This window comes from Penicillium solitum (assembly GCF_028829755.1).
Source record: "Penicillium solitum strain IBT 25940 chromosome Unknown utg000005l_segment0_segment0, whole genome shotgun sequence".
Lineage (NCBI taxonomy): Eukaryota > Fungi > Ascomycota > Eurotiomycetes > Eurotiales > Aspergillaceae > Penicillium > Penicillium solitum.
Window position 1 is genome coordinate 2,215,623 of NW_027072125.1, and position 26,580 is coordinate 2,242,202.

General features: G+C 51.8%; 10 protein-coding genes across 10 annotated transcripts; 7 read left to right on the forward strand and 3 right to left on the reverse strand.

The window, feature by feature from the left end:
- Positions 1–1,226: 1,226 nt before the first annotated feature.
- N7455_008470 (ESCO family N-acetyltransferase) lies at positions 1,227–2,448 on the forward strand (the record flags this gene model as incomplete). The annotated part of the gene is made up of 2 exons (XM_040960426.2): positions 1,227–1,258; positions 1,311–2,448. The coding sequence occupies 2 exons, from the start codon at positions 1,227–1,229 to the stop codon at positions 2,446–2,448; spliced, it is 1,170 nt and encodes a 389-aa protein (XP_040809126.1).
- Positions 2,449–2,847: 399 nt separating this feature from the next.
- Positions 2,848–4,166, forward strand: N7455_008471 (uncharacterized protein; the record flags this gene model as incomplete). The annotated part of the gene is made up of 2 exons (XM_040960456.2): positions 2,848–2,884; positions 2,980–4,166. The coding sequence occupies 2 exons, from the start codon at positions 2,848–2,850 to the stop codon at positions 4,164–4,166; spliced, it is 1,224 nt and encodes a 407-aa protein (XP_040809082.2).
- Positions 4,167–4,762: 596 nt separating this feature from the next.
- N7455_008472 (uncharacterized protein) lies at positions 4,763–5,715 on the forward strand (the record flags this gene model as incomplete). The annotated part of the gene is made up of 2 exons (XM_040960487.2): positions 4,763–4,833; positions 4,920–5,715. 2 exons carry the CDS (start codon positions 4,763–4,765, stop codon positions 5,713–5,715), a joined length of 867 nt encoding a protein of 288 aa, XP_040809114.1.
- An 822-nt stretch (positions 5,716–6,537) lies between these two features.
- On the forward strand, positions 6,538–8,774 carry N7455_008473 (translation initiation factor 2A; the record flags this gene model as incomplete). The annotated part of the gene is made up of 5 exons (XM_040960446.2): positions 6,538–6,562; positions 6,648–6,717; positions 6,771–6,842; positions 6,900–7,537; positions 7,603–8,774. The coding sequence occupies 5 exons, from the start codon at positions 6,538–6,540 to the stop codon at positions 8,772–8,774; spliced, it is 1,977 nt and encodes a 658-aa protein (XP_040809067.1).
- A 311-nt stretch (positions 8,775–9,085) lies between these two features.
- On the reverse strand, positions 9,086–10,279 carry N7455_008474 (Glycosyl transferase family 8; the record flags this gene model as incomplete). Its single annotated transcript, XM_065605884.1, has 3 exons — positions 9,086–9,569; positions 9,660–10,158; positions 10,240–10,279. The coding sequence occupies 3 exons, from the start codon at positions 10,277–10,279 to the stop codon at positions 9,086–9,088; spliced, it is 1,023 nt and encodes a 340-aa protein (XP_065460833.1).
- A 263-nt stretch (positions 10,280–10,542) lies between these two features.
- Positions 10,543–16,719, reverse strand: N7455_008475 (anaphase promoting complex subunit 1; the record flags this gene model as incomplete). Its single annotated transcript, XM_065605885.1, has 1 exon — positions 10,543–16,719. One exon carries the CDS (start codon positions 16,717–16,719, stop codon positions 10,543–10,545), a length of 6,177 nt encoding a protein of 2,058 aa, XP_065460834.1.
- Positions 16,720–17,126: 407 nt separating this feature from the next.
- N7455_008476 (uncharacterized protein) lies at positions 17,127–19,128 on the forward strand (the record flags this gene model as incomplete). Its single annotated transcript, XM_040960480.2, has 2 exons — positions 17,127–17,185; positions 17,253–19,128. 2 exons carry the CDS (start codon positions 17,127–17,129, stop codon positions 19,126–19,128), a joined length of 1,935 nt encoding a protein of 644 aa, XP_040809091.2.
- Positions 19,129–19,661: 533 nt separating this feature from the next.
- N7455_008477 (RPAP1 family protein) lies at positions 19,662–21,035 on the reverse strand (the record flags this gene model as incomplete). The annotated part of the gene is made up of 1 exon (XM_040960482.2): positions 19,662–21,035. The coding sequence occupies one exon, from the start codon at positions 21,033–21,035 to the stop codon at positions 19,662–19,664; it is 1,374 nt and encodes a 457-aa protein (XP_040809129.1).
- Positions 21,036–22,146: 1,111 nt separating this feature from the next.
- Positions 22,147–24,522, forward strand: N7455_008478 (uncharacterized protein; the record flags this gene model as incomplete). The annotated part of the gene is made up of 2 exons (XM_040960438.2): positions 22,147–23,921; positions 23,971–24,522. The coding sequence occupies 2 exons, from the start codon at positions 22,147–22,149 to the stop codon at positions 24,392–24,394; spliced, it is 2,199 nt and encodes a 732-aa protein (XP_040809075.2). The 3' UTR covers positions 24,395–24,522.
- A 788-nt stretch (positions 24,523–25,310) lies between these two features.
- On the forward strand, positions 25,311–26,528 carry N7455_008479 (uncharacterized protein; the record flags this gene model as incomplete). The annotated part of the gene is made up of 1 exon (XM_040960469.2): positions 25,311–26,528. The coding sequence occupies one exon, from the start codon at positions 25,311–25,313 to the stop codon at positions 26,526–26,528; it is 1,218 nt and encodes a 405-aa protein (XP_040809136.2).
- Positions 26,529–26,580: the final 52 nt, after the last annotated feature.

The window sequence follows — 26,580 nt, forward strand, 5'->3', positions numbered from 1 at the left end:
TTGTCACCAGGGTCCTGAAGGAGTAGTTCTTCAGGCAATCCTGAGACATTTGTTCAGAGTTGGAGCTTATGACGCCTCTCGTGGATACGGACTCCGCGGTCCGGTAGCGACCGGAATGAATGCGTATTCCGTAGGCTCCAGCACTGAATGCTCATACTTCTCTGACATGCCAAGTGATCAGTGGCCAGTCTGTGTGAAATCCGGGGAGGGGGACCAGGCCTCCCATATATCGATGGGTAACCTCGTAACCTGGCTTAACATTAAGCCAATCACTTGACAAGATCCAAGATCTCTGTCGGGTCTTGACCCAATCAGCACGGAATAGTTCGTGTTGGGTTGGCCCCAAGCGCCCGGTATATTCCCTCAGATGAAATGAATTGCTGCAACCTGTAACCTGTATCCTGTAAGCGCTGAACGGGAAGTATTCAAGCGGTCAATAGTGATGATCACAATCCCAACGTGCACTTCCTTGCACAATGCAATATGGGAAAGGTCCTACTGGGTGGAAGCCTTGCACACCTTGGCAATCAGAGGCCAAGGGGGGCTCAGGAGAGCGTCATCTTTTAATCTCCCTGGTAGACTTTCACCAGTGCACACAAGATAGTCTCATTGGTTGAATTTTGGAGATTGGAGCCTGTCTGCTAACTGCCAATTGTGTACTCCATCCGTACTCCATAAACATTATTTTATATTATTGTGAATCAATGAAGAAAGGGGGCAAAAATAAAAAAAAAGAAGTGCCCGACATACCAACCACAGGAATTTGACAAGGCTGGTGTGATTGTTATTATACTCCGTTTATCTGCACTTCACCATCTTCACATATTTCGCATCTTTACTTCTTCACTTCTCTGACTCTTTTTTATCTTCTATTCTCCTTGGCCCGGTATTAATCCCGGCTGGTGGCGAGACTCTCCTTTTTTTAAAAAAACTACAAAAACCCAGCTCTCCACCGGAAACTGTTGATCATTTCCACATCATCTTTTTTTTTGTTTCCTATTTGAACTTGAAATTGCCCTGAAAATCCCAAGGAAAACAAAAACAACAGACAAGACAAGACAAGGGATACCTCATCCCAAGCTCTGAAGGTCAGTGAGATTAGTCATTCCCTTTGGAACAATATGACCTAAACAAGACTAGCGTCCCACGCGTGCTCCGGTCAAGCTTGACTTTGTCAACTTCTTCATCCCACCTTGCCCTGAACAAATTTTGGACAAGTCAGGGTCATGCCGTGGACAGTTACCAATTCATTTAAGAGGTATGTATATTGGGTTCAATTTACAAGGGGGTGAGAACTAACATCCTTCAAGAGGACTTATGAAAACTTACGGACGACCAACATGGCGCGTCTATGACGATGAGCGCGCCGCGAAGAAAAGACGCGTGGATGAGTCCGATGAAGCTGAGGCCAACCTGCAATATGCTATCCGCGAGTCTTCAGCCGCCGTGCTGTCGAGCCCGTCGCGTCGCAACTCCCTGTTATCGGAAGGCACGCTCGATGATATTGACGATCTCACCACACCCCCATCCTCGCCACCTCCACGGTTAACTCCACCACCAGCAAATACCCGCAAGCCGACATTTGCCTTTCTCAAGCGCAAGCACAAGGAAATCACCGCCGGATCGCCCTTGACAGAGGTTAATTCGAATAGCGTACGCGCATCCGTGGACCCACCCAAGCAGAAAGGTCAGAAACAACCCGTGATGCGCCAGATGCAGATCGACTTGGGAAATGATACACGAAAGACCTGTGCTACCTGTGGCATGGAATATATCCCGTCCAATACAGAGGATGCAGCACTGCATAAAAAGTTCCACGAGATGAATGCGACTGGGATCGACCTGGGCAAGGCATTTATGCGTGCGAATGCCTCACGCTGGGTTTACGAAGCGACTCGATTCGACGAGGGGTATGTGGTAATTGTGGACCGCAAGGCGTCGCCTAGCGCCAAGAGCCAAGCGAAGAAGGTTCTCGAGGTCGTCAATAAAGAGCTTTCATCACCGGAAATCGATGATGAGACCCTCTGGAGTCAAACGGAACCACCCAAACATTTGCAGGATGGTCCGACCGAGAAAGTAGATCGCTACCGGGTCTTTCTACACATGAAGGACAGCCGCTGTGTCGGGCTCTGTCTGACCGAACGCATCTGGGAATCGCGACCGGTGGTAAAGGAACCAAATGGCGACGCGCATAACGGCTCCTCTGTCTCGACGCGAGATGAAATCCGCCCGGCCATTGTCGGAGTCTCTCGCATCTGGACTTCTGGATCTTCGCGACGAAAGGGAATCGCTTTGGATCTCCTCGACTGCGTGGTTATCAACTTTATTTACGGAATGGAAATAACAAAGGGTCAAATTGCCTTCAGCCAGCCCACGGAGAGTGGCAATCGCCTGGCACATAAGTTTTTCGAGGATGAAGAGACATGGCATGTCTATAACGAACGGTGAGGGGGCTTGGATATGGGAGGGATCATTTTTTTATTATTATTTCACAGCACTGGGTGAGGCATATGGGGGGGCTTTGTATTCTCTGGAGAGCGTTTTTTTTTTCTTTCTGTTTCTTATATGCTTCTGTACCATACCTGGACCCTTTTCCCATGTAAAATAGGGAACTGGGACGCATTCGTTTCAATATTCCAATTTGACTGAACTATTATCTTAATATAAGAACTTCCAAGGTTGTATACTTTGATGCATTTGATTCAAAAAAGCCTCTCGGGGAAGCCGGACTCGATCTCGGAACGCGGCGCGTAAGGTAACTAGGAACCTCAATGGATAAGAAACTCGGCGGGGACCCCTCAATTCTTCTCTTCCTTTTCTCTCGGTTCTAACAGATTTATTCTCGCGATGTCTAGATCAAATCCCTTTCGCCCTAGAAATCCGGGTGAGTATTGTTTCCCCCTCTTTCCCCTCCTGAGGCTTCTCCGGTAACACGGGGAGATCATCCCCAACATAACGCTGATGAATCTGGATATACAGGCAATCCCGCAGATCCATTGCCTACCAACTCGGGCACTTCTGTCCCTGTTTTGCCCTCCAAGCCTTTATCCACTCCACCTATAGCCCTGAACGGTCACCCCAGGAAGTCGTCCATATCGCTCGAACGCGAGGTAGATGACTCGAGCTCCTCGGACGAAGAGACAAACCCATTCAATCTGGTGGTGTCTGCGACCGATAGTGAGGAGGAAACCAATCGGTACAAGAGCCCAGCTCCCCTTGAGGATGATCGACCAGAATCTCTTGGGTCAGCTCCACACCAAGCTCCATCAGCAGATGGATCCCCAATATCACCCGACCACAACATGCGGTCTGCAGCAGCTGCAGATAGCTCCTATGCAGGACGTCCTGCAGCACGGTTGTCTTTAGAGCTTGACGCAAGCAGCCCCCTCGGCCGAGCCAAAGACAAGAAGCCGCCGCCTCCGCCTAGGAGTCATCACGGCCGCAGAATCGGCTCTACAGCCACCGCAGAATCCTCCCAGACCGCCCGGTCTCGGTCTACTAACCGCCTGTCAATCCATGGCTCTGGGAATGTGACGCCCGGCGCCTCGCATCCCAGCTCGGTGTCTCTATCAGCGGCTACGGACTATTTCTCGGTCCCCGGAGCGACGGGGTCGGCGGACTCGCTTCAGCGCAGCCAGTCTCAGCATAAGCGTCCTCCGACGCCACCTCTCAGTCGCCGACACAGCCAGATGCGGAGATCCAAGTCTACACAGTCCAAAACTAGCAGCAGATTAAATATTTCTTACGACTCGGAGAGCAATGATAGCTCTCTGCCTCCCAGTCCGGGCCCTTCCAGTCGGGCACTGGAAAACAAGAGAATCAGCATGCCTCCCCCATCATCGGGAGACTTCCAGGCGACTGCCCCGTTGGGAGATATCTCGCTGAACCTGTCTCCCCCCACTAATTCCAGACCATCATCACTGAAGGCTGGGCGGCGGGCATCATCTTATGGGAGTGTACCGGGTGGCTCTACTGGACCACCTCCGCCCCCTCCGCCTCGGCGCACTCGAGATTCCATTACCCGTAGTAGTGATGTGATGGGGTTGAAGGAGAACAAGACACCCGCTCCACAACCATCCAATGCCCTTGACATCCTGGCTGATCTCACCAAACTCCAGAAAGAGGTGGATGATCTTCGGGGGCATTATGAGAATCGAAAGGTTTAGGGATTAGGGGGAGCAGCGGGCTGTTTTCTCTTCTACATTTTATTATAGGACTGTATACATGAATGAACGAATGCATGAATTTGGCGTGTGTTTACCAGTATTGGATCTCTGGTAAATTCCGAACAATGACCTTTATATAGGGAAAGATGAAAGACGGGACTGACCTTGTATGGTGGTAATTAGTGTCCACTATGACAGTGGAGCTCTAGGTTTGTATAAAAGACATAAATGATATAGGTGAAATATAGGTGAAATATAACTAATTAATATCTTCTTCCACCAAATAAATTGGATAATTCAATGTTTCGTCCAGGATAGAGCCTTATAAGCAAAATACTAGATATATTAGCTCAGACATGTTGGGACTACATATGTTGTATAACATGGTGACCCGCATTATTGTCCCAATGGCCACTAAACTTTACCGTAGTCTCCACCGAGGTATGACGTGGGGGGAAATTAATTATTTAGTTCTCAAGTTCGAGTCCACCATCTCTCCTTCTCTCTTTCTCCAACCACCATCTCTTTGGACTTCTCTCACTGAATTACTGACTCTGCTTAATTTTCAGAGAGTTAATTCATCTTCATATCTCATCATGACTACTCCAACGCTGATCAATTTGCCTCCTCCCCCATCGGACCCCGTCACTCCATCGGATATGGGACCGTAAGAGCTCTCTATAACTCCGTCTTCCCTGTGTCTGCATATAACATGGAGAGTTAACTGACTTGGCTAATTAACGGGGAAATCAGAGGCACCCCCAACTCCGGCACTACGTCGCTATCTGCTCTCTCAACCACAGCCATCAAAGACGGCCACCAGGGCCAACCATTCCCTCACAGCCACCATGCGCACCAGTCCTCCACCTCCTCCACCACAACCCTAGAGGCCGAGCGCGCAGACCGCATCTCTCGCCTAGCCGGTCTTGAGCGCGTTGCCACAGCTCGCGCCGGTGGCCAAACATCCGGCCAAGTGTTCCCGCCATATGCTCCAGGATACTTTGAGAGTCAAGCACTGAAGGAGCGCAGCACAGTTGGCAGCGCTAGCGCGACGGGAAGTATCGCCGGACGCACCACCTGGGCGAGTAGTAGCGACACATACGACGCCGACAAAATGAGCGAGTATCACGAGGACGACGGCACCTCCAGTGTCGGTAACGTCAGTGACGAGGGTAATGCCAGTCTGGTCGGTTTTGGCGAGGGTGCCAACAGTACTTACAGTGGACCGATTTCTCGTCCTCCTGGAATGAACCGTGTGTCTTCTGGAGGTATCGGGGCACGACCTACTTCTATGGGTAGCTCGAATGTCAACCGCCCGACTCCGCTGGCTTCATATCTTCAACAACAACAGCACCATGCTGGGGAGAGCTCTATGATGCCAGCGTCACCGGCTGGGTCGGTGACCCCCGAGCCTGTGAATGAGGATGCGCGCATGGTTGATGGTATGACTTTTGACTCGGATGTTGTTGATACTACTGCCAGAACTCCACGATTGGTTTCCACACCTGGGCACAGCAGCAGTGGATTTGGCTCGCCAGGCCGGGATTAGAGTCTGGTTGATGTTTTGGTAGATTCAAGAGGTTACGAAGGCGTTTTTTTTTAGTGGCTTGATGCCTCGAATGGATTGCTTCTTTTTTTTGTGTCTTTGTTTCAAAGTAGCTATGACTATGAATGTAATTATAAACAGAGCAAACTGTGTATTGAGACATGATATCTTCCAAATATCCAAGTGTCGTCTGTACCTGATTGGGTCTTCCCCTCCAAAGACCCTTGCCACCTGTCTTTTCCACGTAAATCCGGACACATTATGTATTATTTTCAGGTTAGCTAGATATCTAGACATATAGAATACTGAATTACCAAGCTAGTATATAGTTCTATCCATGCTCCAATCCAACCCGAAGCATACAATCTATACAGTTGTGATTCCCGGCACAACGCGTATACCGCAGATGACGGCATGCCGCCTGAGCCACATCGCCAAACCCGAATTTTCTTCCTTTCACTCTTCAACCACCCCAACTACCTTTCTTCGCCCGACCTCTTTTGCTGGCATTGACTTGTCTAGCAGTCTTCTATTCCGCCGACTTGCTGTTTTCACTTGCCCAGAAACCCACACGAGATCCCAATCCGAGAAATACCCCCGAAAAGCCCGTTTCGCTTCGCCTTTTGCTTCGCCTTTTGCTTCGCCTTTGTTCGACTCCCCGTTATTTCACCGGGTCCGTTGTTCGCTACGAGGTTATTTTGGTCCTATAAGTTCGCTTTGTGAATTCGTATTCTTCCTAGAAGAATCCATTTTACCTAGTGTTCCCGAAAAGCACTCGATTTCTCTTTTGGTGGATTCATTCTAGACCCGCGAGTCGAAATCAAGATGGCTGCTCCTACGCAACTTGCTTGTATGTGGTTTTCCTTTCCCCATCCTTATTCCTGAATTTGGGCCGCATTCCTCGAGTAGATGAATGGTTGCTGATAGTCGCACAGTCCGCACGCTCAAGGGCATTAGCATCATGGATGCCGCCCCTGTCTACCAGCCCCTTTCTGGGTTCGCGAAGTAAGAATTGAGCCAGATAACAAAAAAGGAGATATCGCTGACTTGTTTTCCAGACCAGAGGGCAACCTCCGCTGTAGCGCCTACTCGCCGTGTGGCCGGTACTTCGCATGGGCATCACCCGAGAAGTAAGTTGGTTAACCCCCACTTTCACGTCCAAAATCTAACATTCCTCTCCAACACAGGGTTACCATTATCGACCCTTCCGTGGGCCAAGTCGTTGGGACCATCCCCGCCGATAACGTGTTCGAGCTTGGATTTTCGCCACTCGGCACTTATGTGATCACCTGGCAGCGCACATCCAAGGACGAGAACGGAGACGCTGTCAAGAACTTGAAGGTGTGGCGTGCCATTGAGGACGGAGACGATCACTCGGTTGTGGGAAGTTTCGTCCAGAAGTCGCAGACCGGCTGGAACTTGCAGTACACTGCCGATGAGCGGCTGTGCGCCCGCACCGTGACCAACGAGGTTCAGTTCTACCAGAGCGACAACCTCTCCACTGTTTGGAACAAGTTGCGCGTGGAGGGAGTGGCGGACTTTGCATTGTCGCCTGGTCAGACTCAGTCTATTGCCGTGTTCATTCCTGAGCGCAAGGGCCAGCCTGCCCAGGTTAAGGTGTTCATTGTGCCCCAGTTCACTGCCCCCGTGTCCCAGAAGAGCTTCTTCAAGGGCGATAAGGTTCAGCTGAAGTGGAACGCTTCTGGAACTACTTTGATCGTGCTTGCGCAGACTGAGGTGGATCGTACTGGCAAGAGTTACTACGGCGAGACGACCCTGTACTTGCTGAGCGCCAGTGGTGCATTCGACTCGCGCATTGATCTTGGTATGTTTCTTTTTTTTTTTTCTCTTTTGGTTTACTACTTGTTGAACTCAACTAACAACCAGCAGACAAGGAAGGTCCTATTCACGATGTTAGCTGGAACCCCAACTCGAAGGAATTCGGTGTTGTGTACGGCTACATGCCCGCTAAGACGACCATCTTCAATTTCCGCGGTGTGCCCAAGCACAACTTCCCCCTCGCGCCGCGCAACACTATCCAGTTCTCGCCCCATGGCCGCTTCGTGCTGGTTGCCGGTTTCGGTAACCTGGCAGGACAAATGGACCTCTACGACATGGATAAGAACTACCACAAGATCACCACCGTCGAGGCCTCCAACGCCAGCGTGTGCGCCTGGTCGCCCGACGGACAGTACATCCTCACCGCGACGACCAGCCCCCGCCTGCGCGTCGACAACGGAGTGCGCATCTGGCACGTTAGCGGCGGTCTCACCTACAACGAGGAGATGACCGAGCTCTACGATGTCACCTGGCGCCCACAGAGCATCGAGCAGCACCCTCTGGGTGAGCCGCTCACCAAGGTGCCTGTGCCCCACCCCTCCGCCACTGCCTACATGGGCACGCGCAAGGCCCCCGTCAAGCCCGCAGGTGCCTACCGTCCCCCCGGCGCCCGTGGCCAACTGACCCCGCTCGCATTCAAGCGTGAAGACGAAGGCGGTGCCGCCTTTGTCCGCGACGGTGTGCCCGGCGCCAGCATGAACACTTTCGGCAAGCCCCGCCGTCGTGAGATCCCCGGTGCTGAGCCCTCGGAGGAGTACCTGCCTCCCGGAGCCGCACCCGGCGGCGGCGTCGCCCTGCCTGCCGAGAACCTGTCCAAGTCCGCTGCAAAGAACAAGAAGAAGCGCGAGGCGGCCAAGAAGGCCAAGGAAGATGGAACTGATGCTCCTGTTGCCAACACCCCGACTGGACCCAGCCCCGACCGCAACCGTAACCGTGGTAAGAATGCTGGCCTCCCGAATGGAAACGGTGCGGCCAAGTCTGCCCCTGCTCCTCCTGCTGCTGCCCCTACCCCGGCTCCTGCCCCTGTCGCTGCTCCCGTGCCTGTCGATGATCCCTCTGCTCAGGATAAGAAGATCCGTGGCCTGCTGAAGAAGATCCGCGCCATTGATGAGCTTAAGATGCGTCTTGCTGGTGGTGAGAAGCTGGAGGATACGCAGATGAAGAAGATCCAGACTGAGGATGCAGTGCGGAAAGAGCTCCAGGCTGTTGGGTATGATGGTTGATTGGAATTGAACAGATGAGAATGCATCATGCGTGATGCTTGACGCCTGACGACGTTGATGCAGATTGCGCCCCTTGCATGGATATACTTAGATCGACCTGCATGTATAGCATTTGGTTATAGGAGCTGTTCAGATTGACATGGATATCCATATCAATATCAATATCACTCACTATCAATATGGAACTTGGAACTGAAATGTCTCTACAGAGTATCTCTATTTTAAAACTATAACCCATCTACAAATCTATAACAAAGAAGTACAACAGTAAAATCTATCTAACAGGGAAGAATAATATCCAAAAAATATCATCACCCAGACCCAGAAAACTCATCCAAAACACCAACGCCCCTCTCAACCCTCATCCTTTCCCAATTAGCCCTCCACCACCAAACCCCCGTCTCATCCAACCCAGACAAATCCCCCTCTACAACCTCCTCATGCCAAGGCTTCGTAGCAAATATATAATGCACCGCCCGAACCTCACTATCCCGCCAAATAGAATCATGCACCCCCGCAATCCGCAACGTCTTAAGCGCATTATAAACATAAGGCAACGGAACCCACCGTCCAGCAAAGACATCAGACAACAACTCCTGATCGGGGAAGTCGTACCGCTCAATCCGGGCAGTCTCCTGCAATGCAGCTGTGATCTCGTCATATACACGCGCCGAAGGCCGCACGACTAACACCCCGCTGTTCAGCATCCCGACACCGGAGCCCGGAGGTGGGGCGATGTTCTGCGCGTCGGCGGGGGTGGAGTGTTGCGTTGTGTAAGCGCAATTCGATGGGATCCTAGTGAGAGGCATGTTAGTACTGTAGTGGTAGTTGTAGTAGCGTAGAGTGTTTGGTTTTGGTGTTGGTGTTGGTTGTGGTGTTACATACCAATTAGCAGGATAATGCGCCTTCTTCATGGGATTACAGGCGCAAACATGCGTAGCCGCAAACACCCGGCTTCCCTCGGCATCGGTTTCATCGTCGAGTGGTAATTCCATTAACGAGTCCATGTTTCGACGGACGAGGATGTCGCCGTCCAGGAGGACGACGCGCTCATACTGTTCGAGTGAGAAGACCACTAGCTTGTTCCATGTTTCGGCGAAGCGCGGGTCTTTGGCGTAGTTGCGGGTGCCGGCGGGTGTCACTGAGGGGACCCATTGGGATGCGATGTTGCGGCTTTGGAGGATTTTGAGGCCTTCGGCTGGGAAGGTTGAGGTATAGAAGGCTACGAATGGGTATTTTGTTCCTTGGGATGGGGATGGGGTTGGGGATGGGGAGGGTTGGGGTTGGTTTGTAATGCTTTGGTCTGGGGAGGGGTGATTGAGGGAGTGGTGTAGGGTTAGGAGGCCTGGGAGGTAGGACATGTTTGTTATTAGGGAGGCCCATACTGTTGAGATGGTTAGTTTTGGAGTTCTTTGTTCTGCGGTGTCTTTGTGTTTTGGTTGAGAGGTTGGAGTTGGAGACTCACTCCGCTTCGGAGGGGATTGTTTTTGGGGTTGATTGGTCATGGTTTTGATGGTTGGAACTGCAATTGGAATTGCAATTGGGACTGCGACAGGTATAGACAGGAATTGGCTTGAATTGACTTAAATCGGGATGATTCTAAGAGAAGTAGAGGGCGATGGCGGGATGGAAGCTGTGGATTGTGTTATCAGTTACCCCTCTGCGGAGATGAACTTCCGGGGAATGTATATTGGAGAAGAAGACAGACGAGAAATAGAAAATACACATAGCATTGGGGATTTGATCTCTTTTCCTAATGCGAATACAATTATATTTGAGTTTCACTCTCATGATCACCAACCTGCACACCCCAAACCTGCCACCTAGCTTCCTCAACAAAGTCTCTCCGCAACCACAGCCCAGACGGCTGACCCTGCGCCGGGGATAGCAGCCCTCTACTCGAAATATGGTCGCGTTCATCGCCGGGGTGAGTACGATCTAGCCAATCAAACAACAGACGAAGCTGCCAGATCCGATCACGAATTTGGTCCGGATCAGCGCCGCGGCCGCGTGCGGATTGCACGATGTTGCGTACAGTATGCGATAGAGCGAGTCTCGCATCCACCGCTGAAGTACGCAGCCAAGGTGGCACAGAGACAAGATCGGTGGTGATACGCGTGGAGCGCATCGGGAAGGAAGACGGGAGGACGAGGGAACGCTCGCGGATGTCGAGGTCTTGTAGGGAGGGGAGGTGGAAGACCCAGTCCCAAGGGTTTTGGGACGGAGTCATCGCTGCAGATGGCTTTCCGGTGAGTAGCGCCGTGCGGGTGGGCCATGCCGAGGGTGGGAGGCCCTTGGTTGGGTTTGAGAGAGGACCGGTGGTTGATGGGAGGATATCTTGGGCTTCACTGAGGCCGGTCAGGGTGGACGCGAAGACGGAGGTTGAGGAGCTTGGACTGTAGGTTGCCTTGCGGCGAAGGTAGACGGATGGGTCGCCGCGAAGGAATTTCTCGCGTAGGGCATCGTTCTGGCTGAAATCTAGAACGAGCGGCCAGTGGTCTGGTCCGCGTATCTCGATACGGGCAATGCTGCTAGGATCTGGCAGTAGACAGGGGGCACTGACAGTGCGGGCGGTCTCGTCATGAGATGTTATGGTGATGGGGATAGAGATTGGGCGGCGGGTATCAAGATCACGAGGGACGAGGCATCGTGGTTCAGCAGCGAGAACCCAGAGATGGCGGAAGGCTTGGAGGTGGCACTTGTTATCAAGGACCGTTGTTGGGAAGATCGGGTAGAATGCGCAGATGAGCGCGGTCACAGCGCGGTTGGATGTTCCAAGTGTGTAGCTGCCCCCTCCGAGGAAGAGTACTCCGACAGCCATGTGTGCCGCCATGTGACTGCCATATGGCGTATCCGCGTCGATCCGACCATGGAGCGATCGCAGGCGCCGGAAGAGAGCTAGGTCACCCGTGCCAGCCATGACTGCCGCGGCAGATAGGGCCACCACATCTTGACAGTTCCGAACCGAATTGCGGGCAAGTCTAGCATCGTAGCTTCGCACAGGTAGCCGTGAAATGCGGATAAGCTGGTCTAGATAAAACAACAACAGATCTCGGGCCTGTGTTTGTCCCGATCCAGCATGGCGGAGACCAACGGCAAAGCAGAGGCCTGCAATAATGTTGAAGAATGGCATGTCTTCGCTGCGCAGCCGGCGCACATCCGTGAGTCGTGATCGCCCCCGGTAGATTTCGGGCAGACTCTGGCTGATCCACTCGGCAGTGGGCTTGATACTATCCCACATGATCAAGTGTCGTGCCAGTGTTCGCAACAGGAACAGATCTGGCCGCACGTAGTCGAAGCGAACAGTGGTATCAGGAATATCAATCTTCTTGGCTAGTACCGAGTCGTTTGTCTTCATGAAGATGATCATGAGGGCAATGGTCGCGCCAGCCGTAGCACGGTCGAGTACATGGGCGATTTCGACGGTCTTGGTGCCCACGGCGATTGACAATAACCGTTCAACAATGTGCATATCGCGCATGCCCCGCAAGTCATCGCCTTTGCCAAGGTTAATGAAACCAAGGGCAAAGCCTGCGGCCAGACGATATCCTTCGTCGCGGAGTTCCTCTCCGGTGGCAGCGGCTTGCTCGTCCTGTTCACTGTTTTCGATTTCCGAGAGCATGACCTCGCTCATACGACGATGCTGGGAGCCACAGTAAAGTAGACCGATGCCCATAATTCCAGCAGTCTGGGTCAACGGCGACAGGTTTAGCTCAGCTGCTCCAAGTGGAAGCATTCTTGTAACATGTACCGAAAGCAAGCGTGTGATTAGAGTATCCATTGTGCCCAGGTACGACGCAGAGAGACCAAGCAGGAGACCAATCGATGTCATGGTATGCTTGGGAGTGAGGTATTTGAAAGCAACCCATTTGGCCAACGATTTAAGATGGCCATTCAAACCCAGAGCCAACAAAAACCCGGCATGTCGGTTGGTAAGATCCTGTGGCTTGTTGAACAATATCCACGACGTGTCAATACCCTTCGAAGCCTTGGAAATTGCCAGACCGGTTGATACTCCGTTGTGGAAGAAGGCCCAGCAGACCTTTTCTTCTGAGAACGCAGATCTATCCGCGCTGACAGTCACATTGTCCGGTTTCATGACGCACTGCAGGGAAAATGAAGGGATCGGCAGCTTCTCGGTCAACAAAGGCAATCGGCCACTAAAAGTGAGCATTGCACGACCCGCTGGAGTAGACAACGTTCGAACTGTTACGAGCTGCACAATTTCTTTCTGCGCCTCTAACAAGTCCGAGTCACTCCAGCCAGGTTCGGCTATGCACTCTGCCACCGGTGCTTTGGACTGGTTGAGTAGTTTAGCTGCCTCCATAAATCGCTTATCATCTCGGAATATCAGCCTGGTGACTGAGTATCGGTCAGCCTCTGCAGATGCTTCAAAGGCGTTGATGGCATCAATATCTAATGCCGAGCTGCTGATATAATGGAAATCTCGGATGGCATTATGGTTAGGTTGCTGTGGTGCTGCCAATGAATTGGTTTGAGCCGGGTTCATCGACATGTAAAGGTCTTCTCTGTCAATCAGCTCTAGGAGCGTCGCGTTCCAGGACGTGGAGGCTTCAATCTGGCATTGCATAACAGCTTCATAAAGCGGGGCGCTGACACCTTCTGGGAAGCTATCAATGACACTCTTCGTGAACCCCCAGCGCTGCAAAAGCTTGATTTTTTCTAAGGGTGTTGAGACACTGTGAACTTCGGCGAAGAAACCATTCAACGCACACGTCCTTGGTGTAATGCTGAAACATTCGCGCCACATTCGCCCTTTTCTGGGAGTTCGCTCAGATGCATTCACAATATCGAGAAGAGAAACAAACGGCGTAGGGCTCCGATGAGCAGCAGCACCCATTAAAAATTCGAATATGGACGGTGGCGGGAAGGGTTCGGCAGGAACTTTTAGCCCAGTGATATGAGTATTATCCTCAAACTGCCAGCGCTCCATACTGGCCATTTCGGTGCCATAATAGGCATCCTCGGTCCATTTCCAGGATTCCCATCCTAGCCAGCCGCCCAATTGTGCGATGACAGGAGCAAGCAGCCCCAGAGGTCTTTGGGACTCCTCCGAGTCGCAGGTGGAGAGCTTCTGTTCTTCACGCAATAGATGCAAGGCCACAAGAACACTGCACAATGCGGTACATCTTGTATTCTCTGAGAATGCTTCAGAGATAGGGAGGTAGCCGTCACGACCAGCAGCCCTGAGGCCTTGAGGAGTTTGAAGGAATTCACGGCTGAGGGCGATGCACCGGATCAAGTACGAATTCTGGCGATAAGTAGACCGACTGGCATTGGCACCTTTATGTGCATCTCCCGATGCAAGACCTTCAATTGCGTCTTGTTCAACGATCCACCCCCAGGAACTGTCCATCATCCACGGAGCCACGACACCGGATGAGCCAGACTCCAGGTCCAGCATGGACTCCCAGCTTTCCAGGTCCAGGTGTCCTCCACTACTCGATCTGAGTAGACCCTTCTTGCGACGCGCTCGTTTGGGAGTCTGCGTTTGTGGAGGGGCGACGAATGGGGCTGCTAGACTCAACAAGACGACTGTCATGGCGGTCCACTCAATCTTGTTTTCCTCCTTGCCCCGAAGCCATTTCATGACCTCCCACCATGCGACCATAATGCCATCACCCGCTTTCTCGGACTCACGCAAGGCAAACTTGCAGATCTTGAGTATTTTCTTCACCAGTTCGTTGCGGGGCTCCATTCGGATTTGGAGTCTGTGGCGCTGTTTATCGGTGTCTACCAGGTCGATCTTCCCTCGAGAACACCCGTGATCAAACTTGTTGAAGACGAGGTCGGGATCCGCCATAACCCGATTGACACCACTTTCTCTCGGGCGACTCTCGAGTTTATTGGCAGAGATGCCATCCGGTTCATACAGCTGCAGTGGCACAGGAACCTCAACTTTGACGGGACTACCCCACAGCGTTTGCAATGATAGCTCGCGGTGTCCGCTGTCCGTTTCACTTAGTGAGAGTATTCGCGAAAGATCCCCATCGGAGATTCTACAAGCATCCAAGACATTTGAGACATTTTGGATCCTTACCGCACGCACGAGTAACGGACGCTGTTCGGCGGCCTTGGACCTTTTCTTCCGGTTCTTGGGGGTTGGCTCTCGGTCGGCCCTCAGATTCACAATAGTTAATTTCTGCGCCTCTTGGTCCACGATGTATACTGCCAAGGAAGCTGTATTGCCTTTGTGGGCGCTTCCAAACTCGGTGGAGGCCAACGTAGAGACCTTCAACCGGCGGGATGCTGGCTCCTTTTGGAAGCTTCCCGAGAATTGGGACGAGAAACTTTCAACCTTGGTCAATATAAGTTCTTCCGGGAGTCCGGATGTCGATTCGCGTAGGGCAATGTTCTCGAACCCGGAAGATAGACTGTCATTGTTGAGCTCTTCGAGTAGCTTGTCCACTGGGGTATCCAGAAAGCTGCCTGCAGTGCTGTAAACAGACCCCGTGCCTGGAGGCAGAGAGCCCCGAGGGTTGAAACCAAAGCTTGCACGAGTGCTTGCTCCTCCAACAGACTGTCTGAATCCAGCACCATGAGGCATGGTGCTGGACTGACTGCCAGTGGCCAAGTCCGAAAAAGTGATACGGTCCTGACTAGTTGCAAGGTCTGTTCGGGCGAGCAGTGAGCTGACTCGTCTGGATGTTTTGAGGGGAACACCGACATCCCCGAAGTCTTGGGCTACCCTCGAAGCCAAGTCGTCTTCAGCATCAGTCTTCCCTTCAGATAACTGAGTGGAAGGCCAGTTGTCGGTTCGAGGCCCAAAGCTCTCTCGGGTTGCTCCAGAGCGAGCGGCCGGTGTTGTCGCGCCAGTCGCCATCCCGAAATGCGAGCTTCGCCTTACTGACCGGGTACCTCCAGTTTCCCGCCTGGCTTTATCTTTCATTGAGCCACCTGATTCATCATCTTTGTAGCGCGCAGTCCATATCGTATAGATACCCGTAGTTGTGTTGATGGTAACCACTAGAATCAAAGGGCCACTGTTTGGTCTGTTGGTGCCCGAGAGTTCGTCTTTTGGAGAGATATACACAATCTCATCTACAGGGTCTAGCACCTCTAACCCGGATGGTCTTCTTCTGGTGCTATTGACGCTGCTCTGAAGCCAGCGGGATGTTTGCGATGTCACAACCAGACCCATCTCGGAATGAGGGTTAATGAGAGAGAAAACCCGGGGTAAGTCCGTACTTGAGCTGGCATTTGGCACCCAGGAAGGACCTGGGGCAGCTGGCGATTTCGTTGATGGGCGCTTGTTTTTGCTGAGGGAAAATGACTGAGAGGCACCGGGGTCGAATAGCGAGGCTGACATGAAGGAATTCGCTGGCGCAGTTGGGTGTTGACTGTCACCATTTTCATCCTGGACCTTTCTTTGGAAAATAAGACCTCGAGGTGTAGCAAAGATGGAGTCAACCTCAAATGGAAGGGGAATTGTATGGCTATTGCCCGCCACGAAGAAGATATGAGCTTGCGATTTGAGGACTACCACCAAAGCCCTAGAAAGAGCCTCGTTGGAGTGCTGGGGAGCTACAACCGCCACTCGTGCATCTCCATGTAGATCCAATGTTGACAAGGTTTCAGTCCGCTTTTGCTTTTGCGTACTAGTAGTTGTTTCAGGTCGACTTGAAGGCGCGGTTTTGGAGCGTTTCGTATCTTCCGTTGCAAACCGAGTGAACAGAGCATGCCGAATCTCTTCTTTCTCGGGGTCCATTCGAAATACTCTCTTCACCATCCCTGCGCGGGACCATACGACACAGTGTTTCGTCCATACTAACTCATCGTCCACGGGGCCAGTCAATCCGCTTTCGTCGACGCATAACGTCCAGTTATAATGGTCTTCCGAGGGTTCAGGAGGGAGGATTCCCTCCGAGACTAGGTAGGAGACGGCGGAGGGTTCGTGGACGCCCAAAGAGCGAACTGACGCCATGGTGGGCTGATTAGCAGCCGGGGTAGCGATCGTGGTGCGCCGTCACAATCAGTTCTGCGGTTAAAATCGTTGAAATCATTTCCATCGTTCATGTAAGATTAATTAGCGGTGCGCCCAGAAGACATGCCGAGTGGTTGAATGTCGAAGTTGGGAAGACGCGCTGGAACGCGGATTGGATCGACTGTCTTTGCTCTCCCGACCAAAACAACTTCCTTTCTCCATCTACGCAACCCTCCACTCTCCCTACCTCTAACGCCCTTCTCTCTGTTTGCTTTTGTTTAGAAACAGGCATTCAGTTATCAGATCTTACTTTGACTACAAATCTTCGACTGTCTATCACCCCTACGGTGCCCTGTGGCGCCTGTGCTTGAAGCTACCTGTAGCTCGACAGCATCGCAACTAGCACAATGCCCTCATTTCCCACTACTCCCTTGGTCCGGCCTAGGGAAGATGGCTTGCAGATCAGGTACGGGTGATGCGCTTTAGTTATGATCCTTGGATTGACGCTGATCTCGTTTTTGCAAAATCTCTAGCTATCCGCTCTCCCATCGCATCCACACAGCCAAAGGCTACCCACTTCGAGCTCCGAATGGCTCCTCGGTCATTATTTACGGCTACGATACTGGGTTAAAATTTGTGTGGAGAGGAGGCAAACGGTTTGCAGAACTAAAGCCGACTGGGCCTCAAGCAAAGCCGAAGCCTGCAGGAAACAATGCGGATCCCGATTCAGTCATGATTATTGACTCCGATGATGAAGAGGAACCTGAACCAACGCAAGAAGAGCCCGTGGTTGAATTCAGTCTGGAGGAGAGCGAGGTCGATCCTGCTGCTCCATACGAAGAGATTCTGCGACAAATTGATATTCCCCTTGGAAGCCGGGTGCTGGATGTGGCGGTGCCTCGTGTTCTCCCCGAGGAATCTCGCTCGCCTTTAGACCCCTTCCCACCTATCCTGAGAAACACAATCGTTGTGTCGGTAGTTTGTTCCGACCTATCGACGAAAGTTGTGACTCTGCCACTCGTGCCTCCTCACCCTACACAGACGGATTCTAAGAGCTGGCGCATTCAAACTCTTACGGTCAATGGGGCCACCACTCACCAAGATATTCCACGAGGTGTATCTATCGCATTCACCTGTCATGAATTTGAGGATGAGCAAGACCAGCGCAAGTCGCGGGGTCGATTTGGAAATTTTGGTAAATGGGATCTGCTTGTAGCCACGCATTCTGCTGAGGGATGTGGTGCGCTGTTGCTGCACCGAATTCCAATCCACGAAGAATCCTCTTTCCGTCTAGCGGAAGAAGATATCGTCTCCCAACGGCGCCTCTTGCCAGCACCTGCACAGACGATTGCCTTTAACCCGTCCACATGGCCATCCGTCCGTCATGCCAACCTGCTTGTCGCATTCCACAGCGGATGTGTCAAGATTTATTCCTGCTTCGTCAAAAAGGCCTCGAAATCCTCACGGCGGGCTTCGATCCCCCAAGAAGACTACGAAAGTATCGACACGGAAGGTCGCTGGTTGATCAGTCTCTACCCCGGCTTTGAGCAAGGGCCCACCGGACTTCCCCGACGGAAGAGAATCATTGATGCCGATTGGGTGCTAGGCGGCCGAGCAGTTATGGTACTTCTCGAAGACGGCGAATGGGGCGTATGGGATATCGAAGGCGCCGGTCCTGGTGCTGTTAAGGGCCCGCTACACCGTCAGACGAGTGTCCAAGGTGTGACGGGCGGTTCATTGACGGCATACGCTGTCTGCGGTCGTATTATGACTCCACTTTCCAACACCAATTCCGAAACAGAGCAGCGACCCCGATTCGCCCCCATGACACCATCCACAAGACGTGTACGCGAAGATGGGTTGCTGAAGGGATCGATGAGCACAGCCAGTCCATCCCACCGCGGCCAAATCTCTGTCTTGCAAACAAATCCATCCTCGGACGTATTGCCCGACGAGTCGATCCTGCTCCGTCACGGCCGACAGAGCGCGGTCATCACGAGTTTACTGTCTCTGTGGCGCAACGCTGTCAAAGCCACCGGCACATTTGATTCCTCAAACCGATGCCGCGTTTCTCCTTTCCAGGACGTGAACTTGATGGGTCAGAACTTCCAGGCAATTGGACACCTACCTGCACCAGCACGCCGATCCCGGCAAGCAGAGCGGCAAGTCTTTGATGTACTCGTGGCAGCAGAGCACCAGATCATGATTCTCGCTCCTAAGTTGACAGAATCCGTCGAAGAAACCCCACCTGCAGTGAAACAGGAGGAAACTGAAGACACCGACCAGCTGATGCTCCGACGAGGTGAACTGGATGTGGAGGGAATGGGTCGTCTACTGAATGGTATGGCCGGTGGAAATGCGTCCATGCGCATGGGCAGCCCTGTGAAGCGGACCCGTGTTTTCGCCTAATCTCAGTCATAGTCTACTAATACCCATACTCCAAGTTTCTTGCTTCTGCTGTGCTCACGTTTCTCCCATCATAGGATACTATTCGCGCTGTAAGGTGGAGCGCAAGGCGAGATCAATGCCTTGAAATTCCTTCTTCGGAGGTGAATAAGCTCTGTATCGGATGCGATATATCAATTACCATTGCAAGTTCTGCGATTGCACGACCCCCTAATATTGCAATTGAATGTTGCAATGCAACATTCCGTTGCAATTCTCGTGTTTGGCTTTGGAATTCCATCTTCGTCTCTGTTCTACTGCGGATACCGATCTGTCTCTTGACGAATCTTACATCGATAGCCGCAGTGGGCAGAGGAGGGGATGGCCAAAGTTGGATGCGAGTGATAATGGGAATAATGGGACATTTCAGTTAGAACCTGTAGATCTGTAGGTTTACAATTGAACATTATCATGGCTTTTTCTACTATATTCATAAAAGTCTTTCTGGTGTTTATTTACTCCTCAATCGAAATGTAATGCAGCAAAAAAAACACCATCTATAGAGATCGATGCTGGCCTTCCTTCAACAACCCACGATCACCACCGCCGCCCTTCTGCCACAACCAGATACCCTCGACTGCCCATGCAGCAGCACTAGCATGACGCCCAACACCGGAGGCAAGAGGCAAGTTACTACCCTCCTCGGCATCTTGTGTATTCTTGCCCTTATCTCTACCCTGGGTCTGACCAGCAGCGCCATCGGCCTCGGCAAGCATACCAGCAACAATGCCCTCCTTTTCAATGACAAACCATAGTCCATCCGAGAGCTGCCCGCCCCGTTCTCCGAACTCTGCCCGGCCGAGACGGAATAAGATCCGGCCTACAACCTGCCAAGCGATGCATCGCTGAGCGGGGAACGTCGAGCGCGCCAGAATCGCCAGCTCGGGGATCGTGTAGCCCGCGGCATGCGGATCCTCCCCGTGATGGTGCAGGCCCATGGTTGTCGGGAGGGAGAGGGATGTTTCGGGAGCAAGAATGGTGCCTCTTAACGAGAAGCGGATTGCCGAAGGTGCCATTGAGATGGCGTTGCTGGCTGGGTGGTAGGCTGACGTCGAGTCTGGGTCTTCTTCGTCGGCGGAGAGGGGCTGCAGCCAGGAGAGCGTTGATGGGTCCTGGGCTATTTCGGGGAAGTAGTGAGACTGGAGATCTGATAGGAAAGATGGCGAAGAAGGGTCCAGGACTGGCATCGGCGTTGTTGGCTGGGGGAAGTGGAAGGTTTCGATAGTAGCTGGGTCGAGGGAGGGTCGTTCAGAGGCCGGGTGGAGGTCTTGAGGGAGGGAGGATGGAGCGAGATCTTCATTGCGGGGGTGCGGTTTAGTTGGTGGTTTGGGTAGAGAGTGAGACTGGGCGGTTGGTGCAGAAACTGGTGCAGTCGAAGGAATATCAAACGAAACTGATTTCCTCGGTTTGGATTTTTCGTCGGCCACGGGTGCCGGCGGTTCAAATTCGGTCTTTTGGTCCTCTTCAATGTTCGCTCTGCGGAGGAATCGTTCCAGAAGTCCTGGATCCATCTGTTCCATCAGCTCCTCTCGTTCCTGTTGGATCTGCGCGTCCGACATAGCCGCCAGCTGCCGGCGGTTCTCCTCGTCGATGGATTTCTTGTCATCTTGGGCGGTCGGTTCAGTGGGGACAGGAGCCGGAGGAGTGGGCTGGTTTGTTCGTCGCTGTTTGAAAGAAGATGGCTTGCGTTGGCGAGGGGCAGGGAACCCAGTTGATGACGCCGACAAGGTCGGCAGTTTAGGCGCGGGGGGAATGGCGGTGGAGGGAGCCCGTTCTTGAATCTCGCCAACAAGAGAGAATGGAGAAGGGATTTCTGGAGCACCAGATTCCTCATCTAGGTCCAGGAGGAAGCGTTCACCTCGAAAAGCCATGATGCGTAAATAAGGTGAAGAGGAGGAAAAAAAAGTTATGTCAGCGCGGGGAGATCCCATGGATGCGGCTCCCAAAGCTAAAATGGGGCTGCAGAACAGTCTAACCAGAATGGGCTAGTGGGAGGTGGCGGATGTGCTAGTCCCAATTGGGTTCCTCACATTGATCCGCGGCATCTATATGTTGTACAGCTCGCATCGATCATTTCTTATGCTATAGATGACGAATTGAATACTGATTGGGTCATTCATATCGATTGATAGAGAAAGAGGAATCTTGTCTATTTTTCCCTTCTTCTTAAGTCGAAAGTTTTTACGAACATGGAAGTCGATATTTGTCGTACCTATCATAAGCTCCCATTGGGATACACAAGCAGGATCAATACATGTACTACTTTAAACATATTATCTACAAAAGGAAAGAAATAAGAAGGCAAAGTCAGATCTAAACCTCAGAATATAGTGAGCACCTGATCTGAAGAACACGAGATCACTCGGTAAATGAAGCCATTCCTGTATCAGGTACAACTTACGGTTCTAGGCTAAACGATCCGCAGGGGAGAATCATGGATATGATCTCCAATACTCAACCATGACCTCAAGTTAAATATAATTCAACATCAATATTGGAAGAGGTATAGCTCTATGATAACTCTATAGACGAGTTCTATAGTAATTCCCCCATATTTCCAAGTAGTATAGAGCTTGACATATCAAATAGTAGATTATCCAGTACTTCATGTAATGTGCTTTAATTCCAATCCTGCTTGCTTTCTCTCTCTCCCCTTTCTTCCCTTTTTTTTCCCTTTTTTTTTCTTCTTCTTCTCCCTTTCTTTCTTATTTCTACCCTCTTCTCTTCTCTTGTCATTTTCCCCTTCTCCCTTTCCGCGTCCCTCTCTTTTTTTCTGCTTTTCCCGCGTTTTCTTGGTGTTTTCTCTCTTCCGTCACCATCTTATCTTTCTTGTGTTCCTCTTTCCCCCTCCCAATCTCTGTTTGCCGACGTGATACCCGACACGTTTCACCACTTCGACTCAACTCTCATCCCTCATCTCGATTTTGACCAAATTCCATCAATTTGTTAATTTTCAGTTTATTGATTGTGATTTGTCAAATCATGTCGGATCCTCCTAATATGGGTATACCTAAAGAAGAAGGGTCTATTGGCACTGATGTCAAACCCGGCACAGGCGCCCGACGTGCCTCCGGTACCGCCAGGCGGTCGCGTCGTAAGAAGGATGACGACCCCGACACCAAGAAGAAGGAGAAGGAACCAAAAGAAGTCAAAGAAAAACCGGCACGGGCTCCTCGTCGCCCACGGGAGAAATCAAACAACACTACTTCCCGGAAAAAGCCCAAGCTAGAACCTGCGGCAGAGGAAACGAGGGCTCCAGTAGACGCCCGAAGCCCTCCACACGCCCCTGCAACGCCCCAACCTGCTCAACCCGCTCTACCTCAGCCCACTCAAACCCAACCTACTCAAATAGCTCAACCTCCTCAACCTCCTCAGCCTCCTCAGCCTCCTCAGCCTCCTCAGCCTCCTCAACCTACTCAACCTCCTCAACATACTCAACATACTCAACATACTCCAACTTCATACTCAAATCCACACCCCCCTACAGTTCCAGGAGCTTCGTATCAGCTGTCGCAACCTTCTCGTCCACAACCGCAATCGCAAGCTCCAGTGCCGCAACCACCACCTCAACGAACCAGCGGACAAAACTTCGATCCTATTCGTTCTGCGTTTGACAATCCATCTCCAGCACCATCATATAGTCCTCCCGCTCGCGCAATCTCCCCTCGCAATGGTTATCGTGCCAGTGCGTCGCCAGCGATCTCAAGCATCATCGACCCACCAGCCCAGAACTCTCAACCAATATACAACACACTTCAACGCTCCTCCTCTGGCCATGTGTCCGGCTTGTCTTCGCCGGCACCGCCTGCGATGGTTTCCACACCCTCACATCCGTCCTTAGCACCATCGCCCCTTCCCATTTCCTCTGCTTCCCGTGGAACCATGCATATCCCGCAGGCCATGTCGCAGTCCACCCCATACACCACCCCATACCCACCTACCGAGCAGCGGCCGACGCCATCACAAACCCCTAAACTCGAACCGTCTCCGCCGGCGGTGCGCCAACCTCAACCTCCAGCGCAACCCGAACCCGCTGTGCAGCCGACTCCGCCTAGACAGCAACCAGTTGAATCCATGGAAATCGACCACACAGAGAATTCCGCGCCCAGCGCCAAAAAGGAAAAGAGTACAGCTACTGCACCAGCATCAAAGGCCTCATCCCCCAAGCCAGCTCGACCTGCCAAAGAAGCCCCTCAGCTGCCTCAGGGATCTGGCTTGATCACAAACGCGCTGTTCGGCGGAGGGGATGATTCTGCAAAGTCGCCTGACTCGCGGGGCACACCCAGCATCATCGTTCATGTTCCGCTACAGAAGGGCAACCAAATTGTTAACTTTGCACGACTTGCAGAAGAGCAATATGGCTTCGCTGCCTTGCACCCTCGTCTGGCCGCGCACAAGGCACGCATGGCTCGTGTGGCAGCTGCCGGGGCCGCGTTGGAACGAAATGATAAAAATGCCAAAGGAATCTCTGCCGGCGAGAGTGCTGACGAGGACCTGAGCCTCGATGCGGAACGTGATAGTGATATGGATGGTGATGTTCCCATGGGCGGCACTGGTGCAGGAACCAACGGTGCGCCCTCGGAGGCTAGCGATGGAAAGAAGAAGCGACGCAAGAAGGTCGAGGAATATGACCGTGATGATCCATTTGTGGATGACACCGAAATGGTGTGGCAGGAGCAGGCTGCTGCCAGCAAGGATGGGTTCTTTGTCTACAGTGGGCCACTAGTTCCGGAGGGAGAAAAGGTCCAGGTGGAACGGTATGTCTACTTACTACTTTCTTATTACAGATTTACTAATTATTTGCAGCGCCGACGGTACAATCAAACGTGGCCGTGGCCGTGGGCGCGGAACGGGTCGGGGTCGAACCGTGACTTCGCACCCGCACGTTCCTATTGCAGCTGCCGTGCCTGTCTCCCAAGATACTGGCCTGCCATTGCGTGGACCCGGCTCTCGGGGTGGCACCTCGCGCCGTCCGCGAGGCAATAAGAAGGCCGATAGCGGCGGCAGCGACCGTGCTGCTACCACTGCATCCGCTACCCATGAAAGCCGTGGTGGCCGTGGTGGCGGCACTGGGACCTCTGGCCGCGGTGGGACTAACAGCACTCGGGGTGGAAAGTCATCTATATCAATCCCGATGCCAGACCTTGCTCCTGCGCCATCGACCCCGAGTGTTATCCATGGACCCCCTGCTCCTAGTCCGCTAGCTGGTCCAGAGCTCATGATGAAATAGAGAACATGTTGATTGATTTGTTGTGGGGTTCATTTGGTGTTCAGAGCTTTATAACTTTGTTTGGCTTATTCATTTGCGCTATCATTTTGCTCATGGGTTTGGTTTGCGTCTATTCTATGTTTTTTTTTTAGTTGTCGGTCTCGAGAAACCGTTTGCTTTGCGAACACATGAGCTCTTTATGTACACCTCGGTCATGTCGTTATGGCTGGATATATCAATTTTCAGACAGTCATTCAATATTCTTCTAATGAAACATTGTAGACTACGCCATCATCGGCCGCCTCGGCTATGGAGTCTGTTGTGCTGTTATCTATTTAGTTGTTGATTTCTATGAAACAACAGTAGTGTTTCATGTTCTATAATATGAACCAATATGTGATATAGTAGCTCATGAAGTAGACAGGTGCCTAACTAAACGCTCTACATACGAGAAGTACAAGGGTTGGTCTGTTCTATATTTATATTCCTTCGTGTTATAGACTTCGCCCCCCTCTTTTACCTAGCCGCCCAACACGATTGAGTTAACCTATAAGCACAAAGAACAAAAGAAACCATGCTGACGCGCAGTACAGAATGGCTAGTTGCAACGGCTGAACTATTTGCTGCGCCCATAGCACCTTGGTCTTATATACAAATCCCCGCGCAATATCAAAATAGCGGCCCCCTTGACTCGAGAGCCATTAGCAGAATGCAGATATTCCACACCAACTGTACATATCCTCCAGAGACGGCAGGCTTTGTTTCCTCGCCGAATACTCAAGGGATTCTGGATATTGTCTGGTCTTGCCTCAGCGTGATAGGTCTCTGCACTTGGTCCATGCTCCATCTCAATGTCCCAATCCAGTCGACACCGTCCACGAAACGCCAAAAATATCTGCGAACGCTTTGGCGGTTTTCTAGTAAACTCAAATGGACGATGATCAACATTATCGCTCCAGAGTGGGCATTCGGGAGCGCCTACAGTGATGTGTCCTCTGTTAGGATGCTCAAGGCCCGATTTGCAGATATTCAGGAGAGAGATGGCGCCCCATGGTCCGACTCCCATATACACTATGCTAACATGGGTGGATTCCCTATTCAGTTTGTCGACTCCAATGTTACCGCCGGTACTCAAGAGATACCTTCTATAAAAGATTTCCCGAAGGGAATACGAACCCCACAGGTACTTCAGAGATCAATGCAGAAGATCTCGAATGCGATTGGAAAAGTTGACTGGGAATTGGATAGATCCAACATCCTTGCCATTGAGAAAGCAAACAGCATGGTTTCTCAAGGCTACCTAAAGAAAGAAAGGATCTTAAACATGTCATACACGAACTGGGTTGGAAACCTCACTCTTCTTTGTGGCAATCTATGGGTGGTAGATGCGAACCAGCTTCTCCTTGCCCGTGAGCTTGGTATCGTCGACAAACTGCCCTACATGCCGCAGGATTCCCTGGATGACCATAACAATGGTGATCTTGTCGTCAAGATCTTAGCATTGCTTCAGATCTCGTGGATCTTCATTCAACTCGGCGTGAGACTAGGCCGGAATCTCCCAGCAAGCCAGCTCGAGATTTTTACCTTGTCTTTCGCAATCTGCTCCTCGATCACGTATATCATGTTGATCGATAAGCCCCAAGATGTCCGGACATCATGTACTATCAAAGCTGTCAGACATCCTTCTGCGGAAGACTTGATCTGTATGGCCAATGCCGGCCCGGTGGGTAATGTTTTCAAGTCTAACGTCTGGATCCCCAATGACGCCATGCATAGAGATGCCGTGGGGAAAGTGCCGGGGTACATGATAAGCCTGGTTTATTTCTTTGCGTTTGGTGCCACCCACTGCATAGCATGGAACTTTGAGTTCCCTACAGCCGTAGAGAGACTGCTATGGCGTCTGAGTTCGGTTGTAACGGCCGTTGCCTTGCCAATTGCCTATCTGATATTGGATCCATTTTGGTTGAAGGTGTTTAAACTGGAAACCCAACCAAGGATACTAGAATTGGTTGAGGGCTCTTTGTTGATCCTCACCGTGGTCGTGTTTATTCTGGCGAGGCTGTTTATAACAGTTGAGGTCGTTCGCTCATCGGCCTTTCTTCCTCCAGGCGCGTTTATAGGTACCTGGACAGCGAATATCCCGCATGTTGGGTGACTGAGGAATCTGGAATTTAGATTGATTGATATATGTGCTTCATTGGAAAGTT